The sequence below is a fragment of the Ailuropoda melanoleuca genome, chromosome 5, assembly GCF_002007445.2.
Source record: "Ailuropoda melanoleuca isolate Jingjing chromosome 5, ASM200744v2, whole genome shotgun sequence".
Taxonomy (NCBI): domain Eukaryota; kingdom Metazoa; phylum Chordata; class Mammalia; order Carnivora; family Ursidae; genus Ailuropoda; species Ailuropoda melanoleuca.
In genome coordinates this window covers 69,460,393-69,486,658 of record NC_048222.1, presented here as the reverse complement: position 1 = coordinate 69,486,658, position 26,266 = coordinate 69,460,393, and the positions used below count along the sequence as shown (strand labels likewise).

The following is a 26,266-nucleotide window of genomic DNA, read 5'->3' as shown; positions in this document are numbered from 1 at the left end:
CATTTTTTCCCCAAAACTCATGTAAACGGCCCCAAATAAAAATACAAAGACAGTGCTTACCTTCTGAATTGGAAGTAATTGTGTTGGTGCCCTGAGACTGTAGTCTGATATATCTCAACCTGTCTCTGTGACTCTTTCTATCTCTGTCTAGTAAATGTTGCCGATATCACTATGACCCCTCGTCGGGAGGCTTCTCAGACCACAGTCTCTACAATAGAAACACTCTCATCCCCATCCCACCACCCCACAACTCTATCCCATTTCACTGAGCCCTGCCTCTCTAGTTCCACTCATCTCTCCCTGCCACTACAATGGAGGCTTCATGATGGCGCCGACTTTGTCTATAGTGGTCACTCAGATTACACCAAACTCACAGAAAACAAAGTGTCTAAGCAGACTTAGGATTCAACAAATAGTTGTGAACTGGGAATGTTCAGCACATGCCCACTAACTAGGATTAGCAACTGAGCCTAACGCTGAGGCTATAACCATCGTGAATATGGTAAACATGGGCCCTCACCTCACAGAGTTTATAGTCGAGCGTATTTGTAAATATTTATATAGATATCCAAGCTTTTGGCCTCATATTTGTGTTTCCACAGCTCTCAACCAGTCATTGCAAACCATTATCCAATCAGGGGGAAGGCATAAGAGTAAAACCTCTTCAGGCCTCTTTGACCATAATTACATAATTGAAACCTGCTCTTAGTAAGAGGGGGAAGAAGTAGGACTCCATGCGTGTAGTCAAAGTTAAAATTTTCAATCTGAGATGCCTAAACAGTGATCCCTAAGTGACAAATGCCGCTTACAGAAATTACTTGCAAACTACTTTGAGGCTGTTTTGAGACGTGTGGCCCCTGCTCAGCTACTGGTTTATTAAAGGAGACTGTCTTTCCCTTGCTCTGCTCACCTATCCGGACCGTGTGTCTGTCTCCGTCTAACTCCCAAATGCTAAGAGGAGGTTACTCTTCACATTTGGGGAAGAACCTTGAAGGGCTTCGTAGGGAAGTTTTTGCTCAACTCTGCAAAAGCTGTTCACCTAATTGCAGAGACTACGTATGACATCTTGCATCGGATTAAAGAAGAAAAAAAGCCCTCCACCCATTTGGAACTGACCTTGAATGCTCTTCCTAAAGAAAAAAAAATGTGATGATGAACTTGACAATGGTTAAAGAAAAAGATATTCACAGGATGCCTGGGTGGCTTGGTTGGTTAAACGTCTGCCTTCAGCTCAGGTCATGATCCCAGGGTCCTGGGATCAAGCCCCGTGTTGGGCTCCCTGCTCAGCAGGGAGTCTGCTTCTCTCTCTCCCTCTGCTCCTCCCCTTGCTTGTGCTCTCTCTCTCTCTCTCTCTGTCAAATAAATAAAGTCTTTAAAAAAATAAAGAAAGAAAATAAAGAGAAAGATATTTGCAACAGTCAAATAGCAGCTAAATGATTCATATCCAGGATGGATTTCTCTTATATGTTAATAAGAAAAAAACTCCCCAAACCACCCAATAGGAGTGGGCAAAGCACATGACTGGGGCCCTTCACAAAGGAAGAAACCTGAATGGCCAATAAACGTGAAAAGGCACTACATGATACTACTAAATGGGGAAAATGCAAACTGAAGGAAGAAGATGCCCTTGCTTAGCTCGCAGATTGACCGGGACTTAAGTCTGCCACTATCCAGTGTTGAAAAGGGTACGGAGAGCGGGCACTTGAGTGCATTGGCAGTGAGAGTGTATTGGTAGGACCATTTCAGAGACTAATTTGTCAACATGTGATAAATTTCAGCATGTCCCTAGTATACCACTCAGCCGTTCTACTTCTAGGTGAGCACCTTACGAGATCGTGAGCACATGTATGAGGCCAAGAACTGCATGAGGGCTTCCACTGCAGTATCATTTGTAACTGTGCCAGCTCAGGGTCGACTCCTGGCTATGCACCTTGCTCTCTGCACATGAGCAGTAAAACTTTGACCGGTTTCCTGTACACGAACAATGCATGTAAATGTGAAAATTCTGAACAATGGGGCCAGATACAAGCACATGAACGAATGAATCGGGCAGACCATTTTAATACAATTGGGACCTAATTCCACACAAGTATTTATTGCGCGCACCACATGGGCAGTGCAGCATGAAGAAGACAAGCACAGAAAAGCCTGGACATGGTCCTTCATAGGTCAATATGTAGGCCCAGCAGAAAAAGCACTGAATTTGGAGGCAAAACAAAATCAATAAATTTCTGACTCCTCCTCGTAGAAAATGAGTGCCCCTGGGTTAGGTATTTAAACCCTCTGAGCCTAACTCAATCATCTGTTTTACAGGAATGCTAATAACACCTACCTGTGGGTAGATGATGGAATTAAGTACAATAAGCTCCCCGAAAATGCCAGACACGAAACAGACGCTTAATAAGCAGGAGTGACTGCATGGATACGAGAGTGTAGTTGGGAGCTGAAACGAAGACAATGAAAATGTAATATCTGTCAGCACGGGTCACGCCTTAGGTATCTTTGCACTCACAGTGCATAATGCATTGGATGGCACCTGATAGGTAGTTGATAAAGTTACTGCATGAGTACATGCGGAGGGGACAGGAAGGAAGTGACATGAAGGGAGGGAGGGAGGGAGACGCTGGAGGAATGTAGGAAGGAAGGAAAGGAAAGGAGGTAGGGAGGGAGGAAGGAAGACAAGAGAGGAAAAGGAGGGGTGGGGAGGGGAGGGTAGAAGGGAGGTGGGGAGGGAAGGGAAGGAGTGATACCCTTCCAGTAAATAGCACAGCAACTTCCATTTTTGGTAAGACCAGCAAATGGTGTAGATACCCCAGAGAGGGGCACAGGCTGAACAGCAAACCCCTGTGGCTCTCTTTTGCCTGCGTCATAAGAATCACTTTAACCAAAAGCTAGAGTTCTCAGAATGTGTTCACTGCAGGGGCGGAATCTGAGAAAGAATCCAGAAGATGCCTGAACGTGTAGCAAGAGAGGCTGGACTTCCCGTGCCGAAGGCTGCTGGCAGAGACGTGGGAATGCAGCAAGACAGAAAGGCCAGCAGAAGTGGATTTCTCAGCAAAAATTCACATACCTGGTGCCGAAATATAACAGAACCTGCTGGAAATGAGGCTCCCACCTTCATCTGCAGGAGGGGTGACTCGTTAAGTCGGAAAGTTTCTATTTGTTTTGAGCTGTTTGATGCCATTTCACTCTTAGGAAAAAATTAGATGGAACTGTAATTGGTTATTGATTCTCTGCTTTTCTTTAGCACTTGAACAGCTGTGGTTCCTCATTTTCTAAATCTTTTGAGGTATACTTTCCAAGAAAACCTCATTCTGCTGCAATCTTAAAATGCCAGTGCCTTGGAGAAGATCTGCTGGAAGTGCTTATTAAACTGATGGTCTCTGGCCTTTACCCCACTGTCTTTGGCTGCCCTGCCCCTTCTTTTACTTTTGGCTCATTCAACTCATTTCTAGCTTTTGTTCCCTTGATCTCTGCTATGCAGTAGGAGCCATGTTGTAAGATTTACCTTTTCACCTTTTTGTCCTTTTCTAAGGCATGGAAGCTTACGTGTCATTTTGCTCTTGCCATAACCGTCCTCATAAGTCACTTGTCCTACACTGCATCATTTAAAAGATTTTATGACATTATAAATATATTATAAACTCCTTCTAGAAAACTTGGAAAATAGAGAAAATCAAAGAAAATTAAAATCTCCTATAATCCCACAACCCCTAAGTAACCACTGTTTACACATACACAATGCTTACACACATATGTTACATATATACACATTTAGATTTCCCTCCAGGTGTATGAAATACAGGCGTGTGTGTGTCTTAAAGTTAGCTTTGATTACCTACTTAATACATACTAAACACTACGCTTTACCTACATGATCTAACTTAATTCTTATGCGAATCCTATGAAGGTACTGTTATTATTTGCTCTTTTTAAAGGTGAGGAAACTGAAGTCCAGGGGGATCTTGTCACTGTCTCCAGGACACACAGCTGTATAAGGCAGAAGAGGAATTCGTGGCCAGTGGATACCTATGCTCCCTTCACTTACTTTCTACACCGATCACGATATAGTTAAGAGTCTATACTGTACACTGTGTTAGAACTGATATTCAAACACCATGATTACTCCACAAAAAAGGACATGAAATGCCAAGTGATTTAAATAATTTAATAGCTGATGTTGTCGAGACATCTGATTGCCTAAAATAGGGACATATATATGAAGACTACAAGCTAGGATTCTACATGACTCTATTTATAAAGAATTCTAAACGTGTGGCCATTGACAACTCAGAAATAGCCTGTCTTCTTGGTTTTTTTTGTACAAATGCTGCCTTACTTCCATCATCGTTGTTGTTAGTGACACTATATATTTTTTAAAATTAGAAGCTCATACAGAAGCCCAGTATTTCGGGGTCTGCTCAGAGCACAGAAGCATGAATCTGAAGGTGGAAAGTAAACTCAAGACCTGCTTTCAAACCTTCTAAAGATCACCATGAGCCCCTATGCCAATTCGTGCTGACCTCACCAAGGGTCCAAATTTAAATCTTTTAAAAATCTTGTTTCCTTCTTCGTGCCTTCCTTCCTTGTCTTAAAAGGTTGGAGCATCTGGAATATAATTTCTCATTCCTCTTTAAAAGAAAGACAAAAAATGTAAACCATGGGCTCCTCACTGCTTACGTCAGAGCAATACACGAGTGCTTTATATAAACTAACCATCTGTCTATTAATGTTTGTAAAGAGCTTCGTAGGCATACAGCATTTGAGACACACTCTCTAGAGAAATGTCTTTGGAAAGGGGATCAGAGAACAAAGAGACCAATGGTAAGAGAGATTCCCTGATACTCACATCCAGAACGTGAACGGAAGTTTCCAGGATGAGAGCTGAGCTGCATTTTCCCCTATGTTGAAGGCCATAGCAGCAGGAGGGAAACGTTTCCAGAGACTGGGAAGCCTTCTCTGTAACGCGTGTTTCTATACTCTGTGTTACTCACCTATGTGACAAGAAAGAGAAAAATAAAAAGGACATACTTTGGATGGGGCAAAATGGCAGTGTGTCCCCAGATGCTGGCTTCCAGGTATCTCCCAGGGGTCATGCAGGTGCAGCAGGGGTCTCTTAATGATTGCTTCCCCCATCAGTCTGAGTGGTGAGGGGATCTCAGGATGTCCCATGGGCATGCACCTGTCTGCCACAAGCCTACCATGTTGTAGGGAAGTGCAGGGCTGCGCACAGGGCAGGCTCTTAGAAACTGTGAAGCATGGTTCTTAGTCACAGTGACGAAGAGCCAAAGAAAAAAATCTTTCTGAAAATAAATCCTAACAATTCTTGCAGCAGCTACTCCACTAAGCAGAGCAATCCATGAATGTCTGTGGACAGATTCGGATGTCTTCCCCTAGACAGATCTCTGTGGCCACATCTCTGTACCAGCAACCTCAAAAAGCCTGGCTAGCCAAAATTTCGGGATATTAGCCTGAACTCCTTGATATGTTTCCAGTCTTCCTTGAAAGGAAGAAGGGAGGGAGAGAAGGAAGGCAGGGGAAGAGAAGGGAAGGCATCAATCCTTTCAAATAAGAAAGACAATTTATTTCAGAAATCAGCAGCTTCTCTTAATAGGTACCTAAGCTTTAGCTCTGTGGTTCTGAGCATCTATTTTAATAGCAGTTAGTACTATGTGAGCCCTGGGCTCTCAACAGAGGGGAAAGAATCGAGCCACCGGGAAGAATTTCAAAGTGAGAGTTTGCTTTTCATATACACATTTGATACAGATACAAAGTTGCACAAAACTGCCAAGGATGTGAAAGGATCAGAAGGCTGAGCAGTGAGTGTCTGCCCCTACCCCTGGGCTGCCCTCAGGCTCACTCTCTGAAATCCAGCGCTTGAACGAAACACACGGGTCTCTGAGCACATGCCCCCAGCTTCCCACTTCCACACATTTGCTCTGCCTTCGCTCCACTTAGGATTTCCTCTCTTCCTGTTGAATTCCTCCCCTCACTCCAAGACCCTGTGGCATTTTCTGTGATTCTTGTCCTATCTGTTACTGTCTTTTAGACATTTCCTCTTGAGTGGAGGTAGACTGCGCACGCGCTGGCACCATTTCCCTCCTCATCCCCGGCTCCAGCGCAGTGCCGGGAACAGAGAAGATGCTGGCTCCGTAGATGTAGATGTTCGTTGAACGGGAAGCAAGGATTTCCCTCAAACTAAAGGAGGCTGAGTCGAATCGTAATGCAAGTGCTCCAGATCTCATGATTTCTACTTCAGGGTTCTGTTGATCGCGTCGCCTGAGGGAACTGCCTCAGTGGTACAAAGCAGGAGAGTCCATCCATAACGTGGCTGCCAGTGGTGGCCGTTCAGGTTCTTGGGGGGGGGGTCACGCCTTCACTGCCGCCCTCCCAGGCCGGCCACCGGCATGTCTCATGGCATGTCTCATCGGGATGCCTGCAGTTACCTCTCTACTGGTCTCTCCATCCCACTGACACTGGTGCACAGCTGCTGGACTCCACTTCTCCAATTACATTGCAGATCGTGACCTTCCCTTCCCTAAAACCCTGTCTCCCTAGCTCTTAGGAAACTTGGAAATTATTGTTTGTTAGTTGACTTCATTTCGTCTGGCTCCTCTACATGCCCGCAAGTTCCGTGGGGAAAGAATCATCTCTGTCTGGTGTGCTGTCCCCCTGGCCTCTAGCGGGGAGCTTGGAACATACTAGATGCTCACACACCTTTGTTGAGGGAAGTGATAAAAATGCAGAGTCGTTATCATTCTCCTTGGTGCTATAAGCCTTGCTCCACCTCCACCTCCCACTTTCCTTCCTTCCACACTTTGACTGGAACTCACTGGAGAAATGAACATGGCATGGCTCTGGATCTGAGCCCTCCCACAGAACCATTGTCTTTAGTTTTGTTGTGGAATCAGAGAGCACATCCCTGCACTCTGTGCGCGCCCCACCCACCGAGGAACCGCCAGCAATCATGGCACAGACTCACTCTTGGAACTTCTACCGCAGCTCTAGAAACTTCTCTTGCAAAAACCAATCATGAGACAACATTCCGAAGACCCCACCCCAGAGATGTGAATAAATGTCATGGCCTGCCGGATGAAATGGTATCCACTCTGCTACAGAGATTGTGATCAAGTTTTGTGAGAAATTAATAATGCACTATTCCCCTTGTGTTTCTGGGAGATCTTAAAGACTTGTTGTAGGCAGATATTTTGGTTTTCTCAGCCTGGTCAAATAGAGCACAAAAGATAAAGGCGATATTGAATAAAAGAAAGAATATTTGTGCGTGCGGCCAGGATTAATGCACATTTTGCTGCTGATTTTATTATTTGATTTTTTTTAAACAGGGGCACATAACTAGCCAAGTAGTTATTCAAGGCATCCATAGTTTCCAACACCTATTTTTATTTTTAATATTTTGTCTTATTTTTTTACTATTTATTGATGGAGACTTGAGTGTCTCATCATAATTCATCTTGGGGAATCTATGGTGCGGCAGAAGCATTTTATCATGGTTGTTGTGGCTTCTGAAAGCATAGCTGCAAACCACAGGAGTATCCGATAGCCATCTGAGAGATGGTGAGCTGATTAGGAAAGTCTGGGGTTTTAGAAATAAATGCAGGTGACGCCAAAGCCTGTTTTTCAGATCTAGGAGGATTCTCAGAGACTCCTTGTGACCAGCGTAGTTTTGCAGACTGGTCACACAGCAGCAGTGTTCCTGTGTTCCTCAAATCCACCCCCTTCCCTCCTGGCCCCTCATCTTCACCCATTCTCATGCTATCCAGTTCCAACTGCAGCCATTGTTTTCCCCTCAGACAACCATGTCACTGGAAGAACTTAAAAAATATTTGATTCTCAGAGCTTGCTCTAGACTACTGCATCAGAATTTCCTGGGCTTGGGCCCAAGAATCTGTATTTTTACAAAACCCTTAAGATGCTTCTGACAAGTAGTCAGGATTGGGAATCACTGCTGTAGTGGAAAGAATTCTATTTGCACCTAAACCCAAACACCAACTATTTAAGCAATTTTAGACAGGTCAACTCTTGGACCATCAGGAAAACAAAAGAAATGACACGTATATAATAGAGTTGTTGCAGAATTAATTGGAATTACATAAGTGATTTCTTCTTATGTGTATTTGCATAGAGTTAGTTAATACCCCTAGAAGCTTCCCAGAGTCTTTTTCTGAAATCGTGTTTAGCTTCCTCTTCAGTGTTTAATTCCTTATGAGACTTGGTTTCTCCCTTTGTCAGCCACCAAGCATAAGGCCATATGTAGATGAATCATAAGCCCATCATGCCATGTGTTCTAAGAGCCTTCCAAGTTCACGGCTATAAGAAACGTTCAACCTTTAATGCATATTGTTTCTTGATATCTCTTTCCAAATTGCCGGTACAGTTTCCATTTCTGGAAAATTACATAGACATGTCTGGATCCAACTCTTTTATCTTTGCATTTCCAACTGCTCTGTTTTCCTTCTTTCCTCCCATCAAATTCTCATATTTTGACAGTTTTAAGACCAGCTCTTCCTTGATCTTTTCCTTCCTATAATATATTGAATTGAAATGAGCCCATTCTCCTTGGTGCGCCTTCTCTCCAAACACAACATACTCTGAAGTTCAGATTCTCTTTCTGTGAGCGGGTCAACATCACAAAAAGTTCGTGGTTTCATCCATCATAAACAAGAGTGTTTTAAATGAAGTCTGCTTCTTTTCTCCAAGCATCACAGAAAGGTTGGGACATGGTGAAACGAATTTTCAGTAAGAAAAGTTACTTATTAAAAATAGTGGTGATAAAAGTATGTAAATTGATTCAGTAGGAAGAATTCATAAAATGCTTTAACTTAAAAGGAAATACTCTTGTAGGCATCCACCGTGAATCAGAAGGAAAACACTCTGGTCTCTTGAAAAAGCTGTTTCTTCTGTTCAGTGTTGACAAAATGTACCCAAAAAAGCTCTTTCTGTTAAGAAGTGCAGGAAGAAGGCAAACTGCGTGTGAAAGCATTTGATCGTATTTCTTTTGGGAATGTTACAGTTTTGCCTTTGTACCCAGTTGATCTGAGCATATCAACAAACACAGTATTAGCTGCTGTTTTGTATTGAACACATCCATTTGTAAAAATAGAAGAAATGCTATATTCACATCTTCAGTCCTTTTCTTTATTAAAAAAAAAATACGGCAATGTGGTTTGAGTTGTGAATCCAGTGAAGACATCTTTGACGAATCAACAGTCAAGACATATGTAAAAAGTGATTTGGAAAATTGCTCATGGGTTGTTGGTGGAGGATGGGGAAGAATAGACTGTTGGGGTGTCTGCCCATTGTCTTTCTGGCTCTTTCACTGACCACTTTCACACTCCAAGTTCATCTGCTGTTACAATAAAAATATCCCCCCCATCCCCAGCCAACCTGTCTCAGAGTTCTCTGGGATATGATTGGCCAGTTGCAAAGTAATCTGACCTCACTGAATAACTGGTGATATCTAGATACGATGTGTGAGTCCCCATCAGACCCTCTAAAATAGCATCATCCAATCTGAAAGCTTCCAAAAGCTGTGCAGGGCAAATCAGCTAACAGCCCAGTTCAAAAACCAACAACAAAAAAAGCCAAAGTATCATGAAAAAATGAAAAAGAAAAACTTCTATCTTCACCTTTTTGTTCATGCCATTGTACTCTAGGGGGGAAAGTGATTCTCATGTTAATACGAATGATAAAAGCTTGAGTTTTATTTACATCCTTGCTATAAATTATTCATTTTCTTTAAAACATACTTTATTGTGTCAAATAAGAAGGCTGGTTTCTTTTTTTAAAAGAGAGTAATCTCGGGGCACCTGCATGGCTCAGTCGGTTAAGCATCTGCCTTCGGCTCAGATCGTGATCCCAGGGTCCTGGGATCAAGTCCCACATTGGGCTCCTTGCTCGGCTAAAAGCCTGCTTCTCCCTCTCCCTCTGCCTGCCGCTCCCCCTGCTCATGTTCTTTCTCTCTCTGTCTGTCAAATAAATACATAAAATCTTTTTAAAAAAAATAGAAAGAAATACTGGCAACAAAATCAATAATCAAAAAGTGAAATCAGGGGCTCCTGGGTGGCTCAGTCAGTTAAGCGTCTGCCTTCAGCTGGGGTCATGGTCCCAGGGTCCTGGGATCGAGCCCCACGCCTCAGGCTCCCTGCTCAGTGGGGAGTCTGCTTCTCCCCTTCCTCTGCCACTCTCCCTGCTTGTGCTCTCTGGCTCTCTGGCTCTTTCTTGCTCTATCTCAAATAAATAAATAAAATCTTTAAAAAAAAACAGTGAAACAAATGAAAGCAGTAGAACAATCTATAGGAAAAGAGAAAAACAGAGGCCATTCCCTGGCTAAAAAAAAAAAAAAGAAAGAAAATAACAAACCCACAAAAAACCAACAACCCCCCCAAAATAAATCAATAAAAGAGAGTAATCTCTGAAATTCCACTATGTACCCTTTGATTTGGCCACACTTTCTCCTTAGGAACTACTATAAAACGGTGAATTCATGAACTAAGATGAGAATAGCTATGCTAGACCTTTGAGCATTCTGTTTACCTGGGCTCCAGTCACTCCTGTATGGAAAATACAGATTTCCCGATTATATACTTTAGACAAAGCAGAGAAGGAAAATATGATATAGACTACCTTCACTTCTCAGAATAATAGTTTATGAATGCTGGCTTAGACTTGTGTATCTATTGTAATCATAGTTAACATTTAAGACCTTATCATACGTTAACACTGTGATAATCCTTTAAATATTAGATACGGTCAGCTGACACACAGCATTACTTCCATCAACTTCTGTGTTCCTTTTTGTGTTACAGAGGCTAGAAAGCTAAAAATGACATTAGCTGATTGCCTGGCAGCTAGAATTCTGGGAGCAAACTAGAACACCAAATAGATACACTCCCACGAGATTTTGAAGATGGAAGACAAGAGAAACTCTTTTTCTACTGATATTTGTGCTATGAGAAGCGGTAGCTGCAGGCAAACTCAGCATTCCTGAGTCAAGACAATGGCGATGGGGGTGTCATACGTCAGTCAGTCACTGCAGTGAGAGCAGCCAACGTTCCCTCATCTCTGGGTCCCCACTGTGCTGGTGACCAGTTAAGTCCGGCTGTGGATCCCTGCCTCTTGCTCCTCCGAATCTTCAAATAATTTTGTAAGCACCCCATTGCTTGCATTATTAGATCACTTTGACCTGGAATATCCAGAGTAAAGTCTGTGTTTCTTGCACTGAAATCTGACTAATTCTGAATTTGGCACCCAAATCCAGTTTAATACAGATGCTGTATTGCAGGGAATTTATCCTCACATCAGCCTGGTGAGGTAGGGATTACGTTTTTCCAGTTGTCAAATGGAAGAATTAAAATTCAGTGAGATGAGGGGCGCCTGGGTGGCACAGCGGTTAAGCGTCTGCCTTCGGCTCAGGGCGTGATCCCGGCATTGTGGGATCGAGCCCCACATCAGGCTCCTCCGCTATGAGCCTGCTTCTTCCTCTCCCACTCCCCCTGCTTGTGTTCCCTCTCTCGCTGGCTGTCTGTATCTCTGTCAAATAAATAAATAAAATCTTTAAAAAAAAAATTCAGTGAGATGAAATCACTTACTCTAGGCCACAAAACTTCTAAACAGCAGAACCCAAGGTCAGACGTAAATCTAATTACAAAGTTTTTGTGCCTGACGACTCTGCTAAACTGTGATGGTACAAGGTCAAGTACATAACGATTTGCATACAAACAGCTGGAGATTTATTTCTGTGCTTTGCTACAAATGACAGGAGAGAAGAGTCTATATCTTGTCCATCTTTGAATAAGACTCCCTAATCCCAGAGCATGGCTCAGTCTTTGGCACCTAGAATAGGTCCTTGGTAAGTTACTGCAGAAAGAATAAACAAATGAATAAATGAATGGTATTGTGACGAGTCCTACTAAGGAAAGTGACACCAAACAATGAAAAGTTCATGCGACGCCCTTCTTCTGGATAAGTCACTGTAATGCCAAATTGATTTCATTAAGATGCTCCTCACTCTTCGTGTGCCTCATGGCCTCTGCTAAGAGCTGTTGCAAACATTTTTATGCTTCCTGTGTGTACATTTTTGGTTTCTCTTGGTTTCTGCTTCTTCACAAGCTCAGCGAGATTTCTCAACAAGATTTTATTCAATTCTTCAAACAACAGAACACGCAGTCTGTTAGGATGAGCTCTGCGGTCTATCCCATTCCAATCTGCAGCACCTCTTTTCCTAAAAGAATCTTTCTTTATAACTTATAAATCAGTGTTTCAAAACCCAGATTCAGGGACCTATTTCCACTAGAATCTTTATAAACACGCTGTCTTTGCTAACAAGCTTCAGAAGCCAAGGCATGCCATCCACAAATCTCTTGCCAGTTCTCACCATGGTTTCTTCTGCGCCCATCAGCAATCAAGTTTTCTTTCAGTAAATAGTTATGGTAATTTGGGCCACCCCCTTCTTGCAGGGCTGGTGGCCACCAAATCTGCTATATTTGTACACATTTTCTTTTAATTGCCAAACCAAAGTGTATTTTAGAAGGAAATTTGATCCATATGTTTCTGATTCATCCACAATGAAGTCACCAGACTGTTTGGAGAGAACAGCCTGATAGCCACAAAGTCTTGGTAGAGTCTCTCTTTTCCTTTAGAAACAGGAAGTTAAGTGTGTAAAGAGCCAGCATCTCGAACCTTGCCATGTTTAGGCTCTTGGTAAAACCCAGGCTTCGGGGAATGTTGCTTTTTCAAGATATATGCCTCTTCAAATAGGTCTGGCTTTCAGTGGATCTCGTGAATGTCCTGGACTTTCTTTTGAGGAGCGATGGAACTGACTCCCTTCACTGACTCCTCCTTGGGGCTCTCTTCCAGGGCTCTAGGCAAGCTCCCCCTCGACTGGCCAACGTTTCCCAAAGTCTCTTTGTTCTAATTCCCAAAGCTGTTGCCAGAGCCCTTGATATAGTTCAAGGCGGCATATGCCCCGTTGGCCGCCTCCATGGTTCCCAGAGATTCCCATGGTCAGAGGCTCAGCAGCAGATGAAAGTCTGTGGTGTCACCTGGTGCGGAGCCCGCCACGGATTCACCCGCAAGGTAAGCAGGACCACTACAGTGGTCTGGTCCAGTTCGCTAATAAATAGGTCAGGCACAGCTCTCTCTGGAGTGCAGCAAATTGAGACATTTGGCTAGAATTCTATGCCCTCACACTTCTTCACTGCTGCCACTTGGCAGTGACTCAGGAGGGAAGGGAGAAGTTCTACTGGATGGTTTTAAAAGGACTTGAGAACTGTATGCACAACTTGGTGCCGATCTGTGAACCCTACCAAAGGAAGAAGTGATAATACCACCCTTCCTTCTTTATACTTATTCTCGATGATCAGCCTCTCACCACTGCTTTAAAACATCCCACAGAGTTCATTCATGCATCAGTTACTGCCTTGTCAGGCCCCAGGCAAGGCACCAGGAAAGAAAGAAGAATGCGGCCCAATCCATGGCCTCAAGGAGCTTGTCACCTGGTAGAGTGAGGCAGACACATAATTAGCAAATAAGTATCGAGCAGCAGTGCGTATAGGGGGAGGAATGTCCAGGAGACCTAAGGGCAAGTTCCAGCTCTGCCACTTACAAATTGTGGAGTCTTGGTTAAGTCATGTAACCCCTCAGCCTCACATGCTTCATAGAAGACATGTGAGGAGGGAGGATTAAGGGAACCATGTATATAAAACTCGCTCTGTGTATTTAGTAGCCCTTCTTATTACAGCCCTGTTACAGAGAGTGTATGGAAGTGTGTGTCAGGTCTCATAGGAACACAGAGGAGAGTCAGCACCACCCAATTTGGGGGAAAGAATGACCTCTGACCTGACTGTATATCTGGGTGAGAATTGCTGGGCAGAATATCTACCCATTGCACTGGAGTCCATATTCTCCCGGAATTAAGCTTCAGTGCTCTGCCACAGTGACACAAAGAGGGAACACACACCCAACACTGAGTTCGCCTGCTTTGCAAGTAGCTTCCAGGGCTCGTAAGACCGGAAATTTCTCTGTGCCCAGAAATGTCAGCATTTCTAGTTGCCTTGCTCTCGCCCTTCTATTCTTTCTTGTGTAGATTACAAACATGAACAGCCTTTGGCCTTGTCTGCATACGTCCCTAGTGATCTAAAATACGAACTTGATAATTGCCCCTACCCCTTGTAAAATCCTCTCGAGACTCCCATCCTTTAGGATCAAGTCCGCACCCTTCAGCATTGCCCATTTGGCTCTCATGATGTAGTCTCTGCCTCTGTCACCAAGCTTATCTCTTAGCTTTCCCTACCCGTTACCCTTTACGTGACCACCAGACTGAACTCCCCCATGGGCTCTTGTCTACAATGTTGCACATGCATTCATGTGTTTCTTTGCCTGAAGCGTTCTGCCTTCCGTTCTCCCTCCTGGTTTTTGAAAAACTCTTGAGACTCAGCTTGGGTGTGACCTTATGGCTTCCTTTCCTGATCCACCCATTCTGGGTTCACTGCCCCTTTGTGGGGCCTCATTACACCAGCACACGTTCTGCCGTGCCCCCTGCTACCCTATCAGGCTCTCAGCATTGTGGGTTCCTTGGGCTCATAAGTCATTTTTGTCTCCCCACCTGGCATGGTCATGAAGCATGAGGTATTTGTGAATGAATCACAGAACCTCAGGAAGAATCTCAGCTATCCTCAACTCGTACGTGCAGAAATGCTCTCAGCAGAGACTCAACCGCGCACCCAATGCAAGGGCTGTTTCAAATGCCAGCTTCTCTAGTGTGGCGGATCCCAGTGTCCTGAGAGAGGGCATAACTAGACCTTGTCTGCTTTTGAGGGGTCCTTGGAGGGAGGGTGACAGAAGAGGCTGGTAAAGTGGTGCATCCCAGAGCAGTTCTGCGTGCTCCTGGAACTGGACTGTACCCTAGCAAGCAGCTGTGCCTGGGCATTCGGCAGGTTCTAACTTCACAGTGCGGCTCTGGAGCCCCACGTCAGCCACCCCAGGGCCTGAGTCTGGCACCTCACTAGATTAACAGTCTAGACATTAGGCAAGGCCACGTTTCACCAGTAACGCTAGCGCAAGAAATGTCTGCGGTGGCTGACGGCGCTCGAGCAATCCCCGCTCCCCCATTCCAGACTGATGATGTTCCCTGGGGTTCTTAGGCAATTGTTTAGAGGAGCCCCAAGGGAGGAGATTCTGGACCACCTGCCAGGTATATGCCTGAATGATTACCGAATGCATTAGAGACCGCTGGGTTTATGGAGGGATCTTGTTGGTGGCGCAGCGCCGAGGGGCCCAGCCGCCCACCAGGTGCTCCTTGCAGTTTGGGTGCTCTCACGGACAGTCTCCCCGCCGCCTTAAAACAGGTGTGTGCTGACTCCCAGCACCATCCCTAGAAAAGGGCTCCAGGTGAGGTCTGTCTAAACAGGTGCAGTTCTTGGATGTCAGAGAAAAAGCCGTAACTATTTTGCTTTGTTTTGCTTTACTTTTGTGGCAAGAATGAGATCGCTGGGTCTAGAACTGGGGGCTTTCATAGATGTGGAATTAACTAGGCTTTGAACCGGAGCCGCTACTACTGCCCAGCCCTACGCCGGCTGGCTCATCTGCCTCCATCATCCGTCCTTATTTACCACTCCGTCGCACCCCGCCACGCCGCCCCCGAAACGTTCACCTTTGCACGCTGCACTGGATTCCTTGGCCTAGCTCTACTGCCGCTGTCTTCCCATCTCCTCTCTGCGCACACTTACCTCATACCTGCATCAGCACCTTCTACAAGTCATCTGATGAAGGACCCCCAGGAACAGGGCTTCTCAACCATCGTCAACCCACACTCCCTATTTTTTCTGTCTTTTCTGCGCATGCGCCCGAGCCAGGTAGTGAGTATAATCGTGAACCACACCCTTCCCTCGCCCACCGCCCCCTAAGGGTTCTGACATCTGCCCCGCAGTCCTCCCAAGAGGACCGACTTCCTCTAGCAATCTACCTGACATTTGCTATTTTATTTTATTTATTTATTTATTTTTAGATTTTATTTCTTTATTTGACAGAGAGAGAGACGGCCAGAGAGAGGGGGAGAGGAAGCAGCAGGCTCCCAGCAGGCAAGCCCGTTAGGGGCTCGATCCCAGAACGCCAGGATCACGCCCTGAGCCGAAGGCAGATGCTTAACGACTGAGCCACCCTGGCGCCCCTTTTGCTATTTTAAATAAATGTTTCTGTTCTCGTGGCTCCCTTGTTCCCCCTGGGCCAAGGCAGGGGCACCTTGGTGATCACCCTGTGATGCTGTGGCAGATACAGAACTGGAGACTTCTGGTCCCAGAGCCCCATGCCTCTGGCTATGGCTGTTATCTGTGACATTTCTCAGTGAAGCTTGGTATCTCTGAGAAGTTTCAAAGAAAGGGGGAGGAGGAAAGGATGGTTCTGCTGCCTTTTGTTTCTACCTGAGTAAATAGGAAAGGTCCTCTCTCCCTCTCTCCTGGCAGCAAGAAAGGAGGCAGTTCTCTTCTAGAATGCTCCCACTGCAAACTCCTCCAGTGCCAGGGCTCTGTGTCCCCCTCCTGCTGTGTTCACTGCTCCCCAGGGCCTCCAGCTGCCTGTGCCCACAGCGGGAACACTCGTGCCTTGCGTTCTGGCCACCGTGTTAAGTATTCTTTTTTCTTTCTTTCTTTCGTCTCCTTTAGTTCTCTGTGTTTGTGTGTTGGGAGTAGGTGGCAGGGAGAAATATAAGCGACCTTCCTGGTTTCAAAGATCCTTGGCCGCAGTATTGCAGAAAAACTGATAGACGCCAGTGGTGAGTTAGTGACCCTTCCAGCTCCCAGGAGAATTGATGTAGATGCAGCCCAGACCCCAGAAAGACCCCAGAAAGAAATGGCCCTTTTGAGTCTATCAGTCCGATGAAGGTCTCCCTTCTATAATGCTTCGAGTCACCTTCCTCTTTCTATGAGAATCCCATCTTCTCCTGGGCACTCTGACCCCTCACCATCACCACTGTCAGATTTTCTCTTCTGTGAGACCATCTGCTACATCTCTGCACAGAATTTCCAGGGAAATTCTCTTTATTAATTTTCCTGTTTGGTTCCTCACCTTTTCCATAGCCTTATCCAGTAAAGCTTTATAACTTGTCCTACATTGTTATTTCTAGGTCAGTGCTTACCATACATAATCTACTCTTAATTTTAAACAATTAATTGTGATTGTGTTGTAGAAACTTTCAAATAATCACAAATGTAGAGACAGGGGTGCAATGAATCCCCACGTACCATGACCCAACCTCAACAATTATGAATTTATGGCCAATCTTGATTGATCTCTACCTCCAATACCCCTCCCACCATCACTACCAATGGATTATTTTAAAGGCACTGCAAGACGGCTTATAATCTATAAATAATTCAGAATTTATCCCCAAGAAATGAGAGCTCTTTTTTAAAAAATATAGCCATAATACCATGTAACACTTAAATATCACCAAATAGCCAGCCTGTCACTAGTCAATTGTCTCATCAATGTCTTTTTAATTTGATTTGAGTCAGGATACAAATAAGACTCACACATTGTATTTGGTTTGTTATGTCTCTGAAGTTTCTTAAAATCTATAATAGTCCCCCCCTTTTTGTTTCAATTCCTGCCATTTATCCATTGATAAAAGCTAGGTCACTTGTCCTATAGTCTCCCCATTCTAGATTTTTGTGATTGCTTCTCAGTGGTGTGTTTAACATGTTTCTCTACTCCGTGTGCTTGCTATTGGCAAAGAGTTCAATCTAGAGGTTCAGGTTAAATTGTTATGGAAAGAATATTGTGTTGACATTGCTTATTAGTCATAGCAGGAGGCACATAATATCTACCTCTTTTTGATCTGATTTACCAGTGGGTTCAGATGCTGCTGGCCTCATCTATCAATTAGGAATTGACCCCTTGGTTTTTCACCCACTGTTATCGATAGAAGCCATTGATAATGATGGACCATGACGTGCTCCTTTTGAAATCTACATGAGAGAAGTTATTTCCTCCTCTTCTTTCTTTCTCAAGGGCCCCTCATGACAAACTTTTATATTCCTCAGTGACTGCCATTGTGGCTCACACCGCTACTCTTTTTTTTTTTTTTAAGATTTTATTTATTTATTAGACAGAGATAGAGACAGCCAGTGAGAGAGGGAACACAGCAGGGGAGAGGGAGAGGAAGAAGCAGGTTCCCAACCGAGGAGCCTGATGTGGGACTCGATCCCGGATCGCCGGGATCACGCCCTGAGCCGAAGGCAGACGCTTAACGACTGCGCCACCCAGGCGGCCCCCACACCGCTACTCTTGATAGTGATTTCTAATCTTTTGAGGGTCACAGATCCCTTTGAGAACCTAGAACTTAATAAGAAGAAAAAAAATGTATATGCATAGGCACTCAGAATACCAGTTAGTGTCAGAAGATCCTGGATCTCAGGTTAACCCTGCACTCTACAAGCTTGTGGTGCAGCTTGGACTTTGTACAGAACCTGGGTACCCTGACCTTCCCCTCTCTAACTTGAAGACTTTACCTCTCACATTGATGATTCTGTGTTTTGTTCCCCAAACTCATGGTTTTTCTATTTCTTCAAGACCATTGGTCTTTAGCTCCACTCATTCTAACTACTTTTTCGTAGTTGTCCCAACTGAGACATCATTTATTGTCACTTGAAAATTCTCCTCTGTCAAGAATCCAAACTTATCTTCTCCTCTAACTGCCAACTCCTTGACTTTATTTTGGTCCACATCATTTCCTATGTTCTTTTGACTTCTCAACTCACTGGTCTCAGCCTGATCCATAACAAAGTCTCAAATCTGTAACAGGGCATCTCAGTGTTGCCTTCTCCGGGGATTTAGGACCTTGGACTTGCTGATGTTCTACCACAGGGCTCACTCTCGTCTGCCCTCTGCTTTTCTTCCACAGGTGCTGAGAGTGGCAACGCTCACAGGGTCCTTATAAATTCCGACGAAGTTAGGCTGGTCTCCCGGTGCAGTTCGCCCACTTCCATTACTCTTTCCCTGCTCCCCTATTTCAGTGCCACTCGAATGCTTTTCGTGCGCCTGTAGAATCAGCATCACCCAGACACTTACAAGAAATGCGTAATCCATGGCCCACCTGGGCCCGCTGCGGCAGAGTGCACATTGTGAACAATACCCCCAAGTGAGTCAGATTCACGTGAATGATCAAGAAGTACCAGCCTATCTGTTCTCCACCTTGGTCGTCGTAAATTTTTCTCACAGTACTTGATTCTTGATTCCCCCAGTGGATGACTCTATCAGGCAAGGTCCAATCAGGAACACAGAAAACACTCTACAGATTTCAAACAGAAGGACTATGGAAATCTGGTTACACAGGTGATGGAAGAGCCAGGAAGCCATACAGGGGTGGGTGAAAAAACCTGGTGATTAACAATATGGCAGAAGCCACGGCCTCCTTATGCTGCAGGGACCGAGGGAGGAGGCAACATGACTGGAGCATGGATGCCATGCTCACCTAGCAGGAGATGGGCCCTCAGAGAAGATGCCGCTGCTGGGAGAGAGAGCACAATACCTTGCTTCCTCCCACTCTTTCACCCTCTCCTCTCCGTGACCTCACATTAAATGTGGGCAGAGGTCAGCTGACAAGAGAGCCTTGGAAACCCAGCCTGCCTTTCAGACAACAACAGGGCAAAGAACGCATCTGAGGGCAAACAGGCTAAACACGGGCACAGTGACCTTACCTCCTCCTGCTTCACCTACACGTCCTTCTTCATGACCTCAAAACATCTGCTTTGAGCCATTTTTCCTTCCTTCTGTCCGATCTCAGAAAAAGAGAGGTAGCCTTTGGTTTTTCTACGAGAGTTAAAAGGTATGAAAGGTAACTAAAAGCCAAGAAAACACAAGACTCACGGTTTAAGCCCTCAGCTCCGAAGGGCTCTAGGACATGCGGGAATGATCTTTGGGAATCAGGCGGCCAGGGTGCTTTGGAAATCCTGCTATGAAATGTGGGGAAACTGCCTGTGGAAGCCCCCAAGAAAAAATGTCCCTGCTATGAAAAAGGTGCCCATGCCTTTCTTGATTTTTATAAATGATCAAAACAGACTCACATGTTAACTAAAGATGGTCAGGCTGTTTCTATTAGATAAATCGCCGACATTTAGACTTAATGTGCACTCATTAAAATTAAAACCAAGAACAATCCATCTTCCCCCCTCAGTGCCTTCTCACTGCTGTCTGTCTCCCTCTTATGGACCGGGGAGTTGAGGCCAGGGATAGCAAAGCCTGCAACTGTTGTCTTCTTTACAGCGAGGAGTGGTAAAGGGCATGGAAACAATCTCATTGGTGCCCTGAATCCTGCCGGCCTTCCACTACATTGGCTTTCTGACTTGGGAGGACTCAGCTGAATGAAAATTGCTCACCTTTTCAGAAACAGGCAGGAGAGCGCGCCTGCACCTGCCGCTCCATCCTTGAAAAGAGGCGTGCATTGACTGACCGACTCTGTGCTCACCCAGAGACGCTCTGTGACCTGGATTGCAGGCTTTGCTGCCTGAGGACCTTGGTGGTGTCAGCCCGAGTCCCTGATGCGCCCATAGAGCCCAGCCCTGTGCCTGGCATGTGGCAGAAACCCGATATTTGCTGAATAAACACAGTAACTCAAAGTCAAAGACCTCAGTCACCACGTACTGACTGCACCAGTTCCAGCTTTTCATGGAGGCCAGGAGTCTTGGTCCGGCCATTTGTAAGACGGAGATACGGTGCCAGCCCCCATTTACTCCACAGTATTAGTGCTGAGATCAGATAAGATCGTATCTGTGAGTTTGTTCTAGTAAGCAAATAAATTGTTTTTGTAATGATCTAAATAAAAAGCTTCACACACCAATGCCTGCACACACATTTATTAAGATGTAGCCAAGTGAGATGTGTCCGCTCCTTCTCTTGACTACAGTCTCTGTTGATGCGTAACAACGCCCAAGGGCTGGGTGAACTACATAATCAAAATCAAACTCCAGCTTTTGACAGACTTGGCCAAAAGAGTGCAGCCCGAAACCCCATTTCAAACTGCAAGAAATCTGAGGCTATTTCAGTCATAGTCTTGCTTCTTACAGTTGTTGATATACACACTTTAATTTTAATGCCCATTGCAGATCCACAGTTAAAAAGAAAAAAGGTTTTATTCTAATTTAGTAGAGAGCAGAGCTGTCAGTGTGAAGGACAATGCAACGTCAAAATACAGCTGCTTTTCATCCATACTAGTCTAAATTAGAAACATGCTGCCATTCACAGGGGCTCTAATCACACGTGCGCATAAGCAGTACCGAGGCCTAACGGGCGGTGTGCTTTCTACCCAGCACCTTCACTTTATTCGGGGTCCTTATCCTCATCTGAAAAATGGGGGACCGACTTCTTGGCGACCACGTTGTCCAGTCTCTGTCCTTGTAGATATGGATTGACACTCTGAAGAAAAAAAAAAAAGGTTTGGTATTATATGTGAACATCAGATACAGACCTCTCACAGAAGATGTGAGAATTGCTTCTGACCTCTTGGGTTAAAAACAAGGTAGCGGTGGTTCATACCACCTACCAAATGATTACTCCAGTGCATCTTCAATGCCTCAGCGTCCGACCGACAGACGTGTCTAAGTGTGTCTTTCACACAACCAGAGAGTTCTCTATCCGATGCAATACGTCTCCCTCCTGCTTTTTGGCACAAAGATTTGGAGTGAACCAGCTAATAAGTTCTCACTACTAACTTAGATACCAAGCCCCATACACAATAACATTGCTATTCTATGGCCTTATTTAGTGGGAGAGCGCATAGGAAATGCATTACATTATAAGAATGTTCTGAAGAAGACAGCAGAGCAGGACCAAGCAGGAATTAGCGTCTGTAGTCTGGTCATAGGACATCCCGTCGCTGGACTACGCCAGTGTTCTAAGTCAAGAGGGTTCAGCAGCAGCCCTAGCAATCATTTCCACCTTCCCTCGGTCAAGTTCAAAAGCTAAAGAACAGAAGTAAGGTATACACAAGATGCCTTTAGTTTTGACTCAAGACTTCATAGTCTTAAATCTTTCATCTGTTGCTCCTCTGAATGAGTCAAGGTTTTTCCAGTCCTTCTCTAATACATATCTATTTTTTGAGGTTTGGAGTTGAACTAGTAATTGGAGCTTTACAACATAGTATTTAGCAAGCAGAAAAAATATCAGAAGTTTTGGAAGATACTTGTTTATTGAATTCACCTTTCGGTAACTGAAAAAAATGTAAGGAAGAAGTTATAGTTACAAATGATCAGCTATCCCAAGTCCCCGTGAATGAACGGTGGCAATTCGGGGGGGGGGTCTCTCTCGCCAATGGGACGTTGTCTGCCTTGGCTCCTTTGAAGGGTGAGCAGATCATCCTCCAGAAGGAATGGACCCTGAGTTTAGTATTTGTAAATGTCCTTCCACATTCTCACAGCTAAGAGCATGAATCATGAAAGGCCCTACTCATCCAGCAAAAATGCATTACAAACAAGCTGAGAATTACAAAGTGTGTGATGTCTTCATCATGTCACAAAAACATAGTACTTTGCTGGGAAGGCATCTTTAAAATACTTAAAATAACAAAAATACTTCTTATATCAGAGATTGTCCACCAGAATGGCCTGGCTTACTCCACAGAGTCATGTTAGAATTTCCCGGTGGGTGAAGCAAGCGTAGACTGAAAAAGTGAACTCAATACCATAAATATCTTCATTGTTTTTTAGTAACAGTATTTATTCTGAAAATTCTAAGACATTAAAAAGGGTATGAGATTTTAACATTTATCAAGTATGGGAATAAAAGTTTGATAAACCCTTTAAATAAGGTAAATAGTAGATTTCAAATATCAACAAGATACATCATAACAGTTATAGTTTGCCAGGGGAATTGACCTTTTTACACACGAAGCAACTTGGAATTCGGTGGGATTTGAGCGAATACAGAGAGTTACATGAAGCCATCTAGGATTTGGTTGTAACTCTGGGGAGGATTCCTCTTGGTAAGGGGACTTTCACAGGAGCAAGTCCTTCTGCCCAGACGCAGAAAATGACAAATATTGGAGGGCAGGGGAAGTCAATTAATGAGGAAGCAAAGGGAGCAATCACTTGACCTTTTTTTGATAAATGTTCATTAGTATTGAATCTTAGATTTAACAGGAATAATAGTAATGATACTTGATTTTAATTATCTTCTGAAGAACTCAAGGCACTTATACATTTATCTTCTCTCCCGGGTGAGAGAGATGGGCCAGGTTACAGAGAGGACATTTTTCCCATTTTATAACTGGAAGAACCATTGGGATCAGATTCCTGTTTCTGGTGTCCTTGGAAATCCACAGCAGACACTGAGCTTTGCTGGAGAAAGCCTTGGTGATTGGCACGCTTGAGGAGGTGAGTAAAGTCTTCAATTAAGTGGAAGCATCACCTGAAGCTAGTTTTGTTCCCTCCGCAGTCCTGAGAGGGCCAGGATTAATGGCATGGCCATGAGTTTTTGTAGCTGTCTGAGAATGGGAAGAACTTGATACCACTGGGTCAAAATGACCCTTATTTTCATAAATCCTAAGCCTTTCCTATGTGGAGGAAGTTGAGGCCAAAGTACAATCCTTTATAACATGTGTCCTAGCCAGAATTCTGAGTTTTGGTAATCACGGGTCTCAGGGAAACATGACCTAAATCCTGACCCACGGTCATTAACCAAGTCAGGGCAGAAGGAATGGTGAGCCAGGAAATAGAGACAATTAAAGCTTCATGCTAAGTTATTCATTTTGGGTTGGTCATTGGTCTTATTTGGAAATGTTCTTGTTGTGCCACGGGGAGACATTCAAGCCGTCTTACTGGCAAATTATGTGTATTCTGAGCTCCTGAAATAGAATTTCTTGATGTTCTCTCAAGACCACATTACACCCTTCAGACCCTTTCTGCCACCATTTGCCATCGGAAACTGTAATCACCCAAGAAAAACCCCTAATAACCCTCTGAACTCTCCGGAAGAAGATCTGTTTCCAGACAACTTTGCTTCTCAATGGAAACCTGGCCACGTGTCATTTGTATCTTGTCAGGCAGCACAGGGGCTTGGAACTTTCTGTTGCGGGGGCCTGTGAATTAATGCTGCACCCAGAATTCTACACCTTGACCAGATTCGGCAAAGCCATGCAGAACGGCCGCAGCTACCACTGTCCAGATTCCCAGATGTTGCCAGGATCCAGGCACTTGCTGTTCTAAATAAACAGTCAGTGGCCTTGGGTATACGGTTTGGTTTGTCTATTGAACCAACACGGTGACCCTCTGGCAGCAGTAGGCTGCGGAAGGACAGGACTTGAACTTTCTCTTCCACCTGATCAGAAAAAGAAGGCGGGGCCAGGCCCTTCTGTCCACGAGGGCACCAACGGGTGATCAGCGCAGACACTGATCACTGATTCAGTCTCCAGGCCACAAAATTCACTGGACACTGAGAGCAAACTTGACACCAGGCTTTACAAGGGGCAGCACTGCAGCGGCTGTGTGCACAACACCCAGCCCAAGGTGTCGCCATGGGCTGCCCTGAGATGGGAGATGCCTAAGCCTGCCAGCAAATTCACCAGCCAGCAAACCAATGGAACAGATCTCGTGGATTTCACATCAGTCTGGCGAGGTGAAGAAAGAGGTATGTAGGAGGAATGAGGTTTGGTCATCTCATCTTGGCTCCTACATTCCTTCAAAATTACTGCCTGGAGCTTGAGTTCACCAAGCACTTCCTTGTTCCTGTCTTGTGTGTTTATGTAATTGGTGCAGATGTGTGAGCAGTTGCCCCCAGAGGCCTAGAGCCCCTCTGAGGAAAGACACCTTCATGCACTTCCCGAATTCCCACACCCAGGGGAGGGATGCAATCCACATCTCGCGAATGCAGTGGAGGTGGCGGGATCACCACCAAAGAGGGCTCCACTAAGAACCACGTGCTAAATGGCGGGCATGGCACGGTAGGAACCGAGGGCATGACCCTTGTTCCCCGGGACCCCAGTCGTGCCCTCCCAGGATGGCACGTGAAAGGCTTCAGCTATTTTCCTACAACAGAGGGTGAGTTACACTCAGAAAGCTCCAGGCATCCCACCAATAGCCCAGCCCGCCACACGTTACCCTCCGCTTTCGTGTCTGTCCTCCCTTCATCTTCTCATAAAGGAGCTTCTTGTTCTAGAATGGGGAGAAAAGAAAACACAAATGCACAAGTATGGATCAAATTTGGTGAACGTCTATTTTAGAAGCAATACTTGGTGTGTCCCCCTGGATATTTGCATACACATATTTTGGAAACAAAGCTAGATGAAAGGAATGTCATGTCAGAAAGACAGACCACAAGAGAAAAGCTGGTGGTTGTGTAGCTTTTAATAAAGTTCTCTGCAATGCCCCGAGGCCCACCAGTGTCACCAACAATCATATAAACAGGAAAGTACGACATTCTAAAACACACGGGGCCCTGGACACTCAGCTCCTCACTTTGAACGGCCTTTGTTTAAAACAAACAGTTTTATCTCGTTTTACTTTTGTATCCAACTCCCTTTTTATGAGCTCTGCACATAAACTGTTCTCTAGAGGAGTGTCTGACTATTAATAACAATCCTCTATGTAAATAAACGAGACATCCTGACTTCTGCGACCTTTCCTCCTGTGGCTTCAGTCAGTGTGTGCCCCCAGTCAAGACAATCGGAAAACCATTTGGTCTATAACATTTTTAATAGAGTGAACCTTTTAAAAACTGCCAAAAAACTTCTTGGCAGAAGGAACGCTATGTTGGGGGAAAAAAAAAAGCAGGCTCCGTTACCACAGTTTGTATAAGTGTTTCCACATATTGTTGTATTTCAAACACATAGTGGACTTAAATGAGCTCTAGAATCTTAGACACATGCCCCACAGATTTCTCCTCTTCTGAGATTATAAAAGACAGAGCACTTAGTCTGAAGGCAGAACGGGAGAAGGGGCATTGGGGGGACATATTTGTGTTGGTTTTTTAATTCGATTTTTTTTCGTCAGAAGGGAAATAATGTATAAAAGAGATGATTCATCTTACTCTAAATAAAATATACTGACATTGGGGTTTTTTGGGTTTTTTCTGTTTTGTTTTTTTGTTTTTAAGAGATGACAGAGTTCTGTTAAGGAACAAGTTTATACAACGCTTCTATCCTCTGAACTGTTCGGATATAGAGACTTTTTTTTTTTTTAAGATTTTATTTATTTATTTGACAGAGATAGAGACAGCCAGCGAGAGAGGGAACACAAGCAGGGGGAGTGGGAGAGGAAGAAGC

The 26,266-nt window shown here is 44.6% G+C and overlaps 1 protein-coding gene and 1 long non-coding RNA gene across 3 annotated transcripts in view; one reads left to right on the top strand and one right to left on the bottom strand.

Annotated features, from left to right (window-relative positions):
• Nucleotides 1-12,698: 12,698 nt before the first annotated feature.
• Nucleotides 12,699-20,964, top strand: LOC117802384. Its single transcript, XR_004625735.1, has 2 exons — nt 12,699-13,095; nt 18,917-20,964. It is a non-coding gene; the product is annotated as an uncharacterized LOC117802384 (long non-coding RNA).
• Nucleotides 20,852-26,266, bottom strand: part of SCG5 (secretogranin V) — a 59,628-nt gene continuing 54,213 nt past the window's right edge. For both annotated transcript variants that reach the window (XM_011223154.3, XM_002917806.4), the window contains exons 5-6: nt 25,104-25,157; nt 20,852-21,426 (exon numbers count right to left, since the gene is read on the bottom strand). In XM_011223154.3, the coding sequence (XP_011221456.2) occupies nt 21,331-21,426; nt 25,104-25,157 (150 nt within the window). In that variant the 3' untranslated portion in view covers nt 20,852-21,330. The remainder of the gene's footprint in view (nt 21,427-25,103; nt 25,158-26,266) is intronic.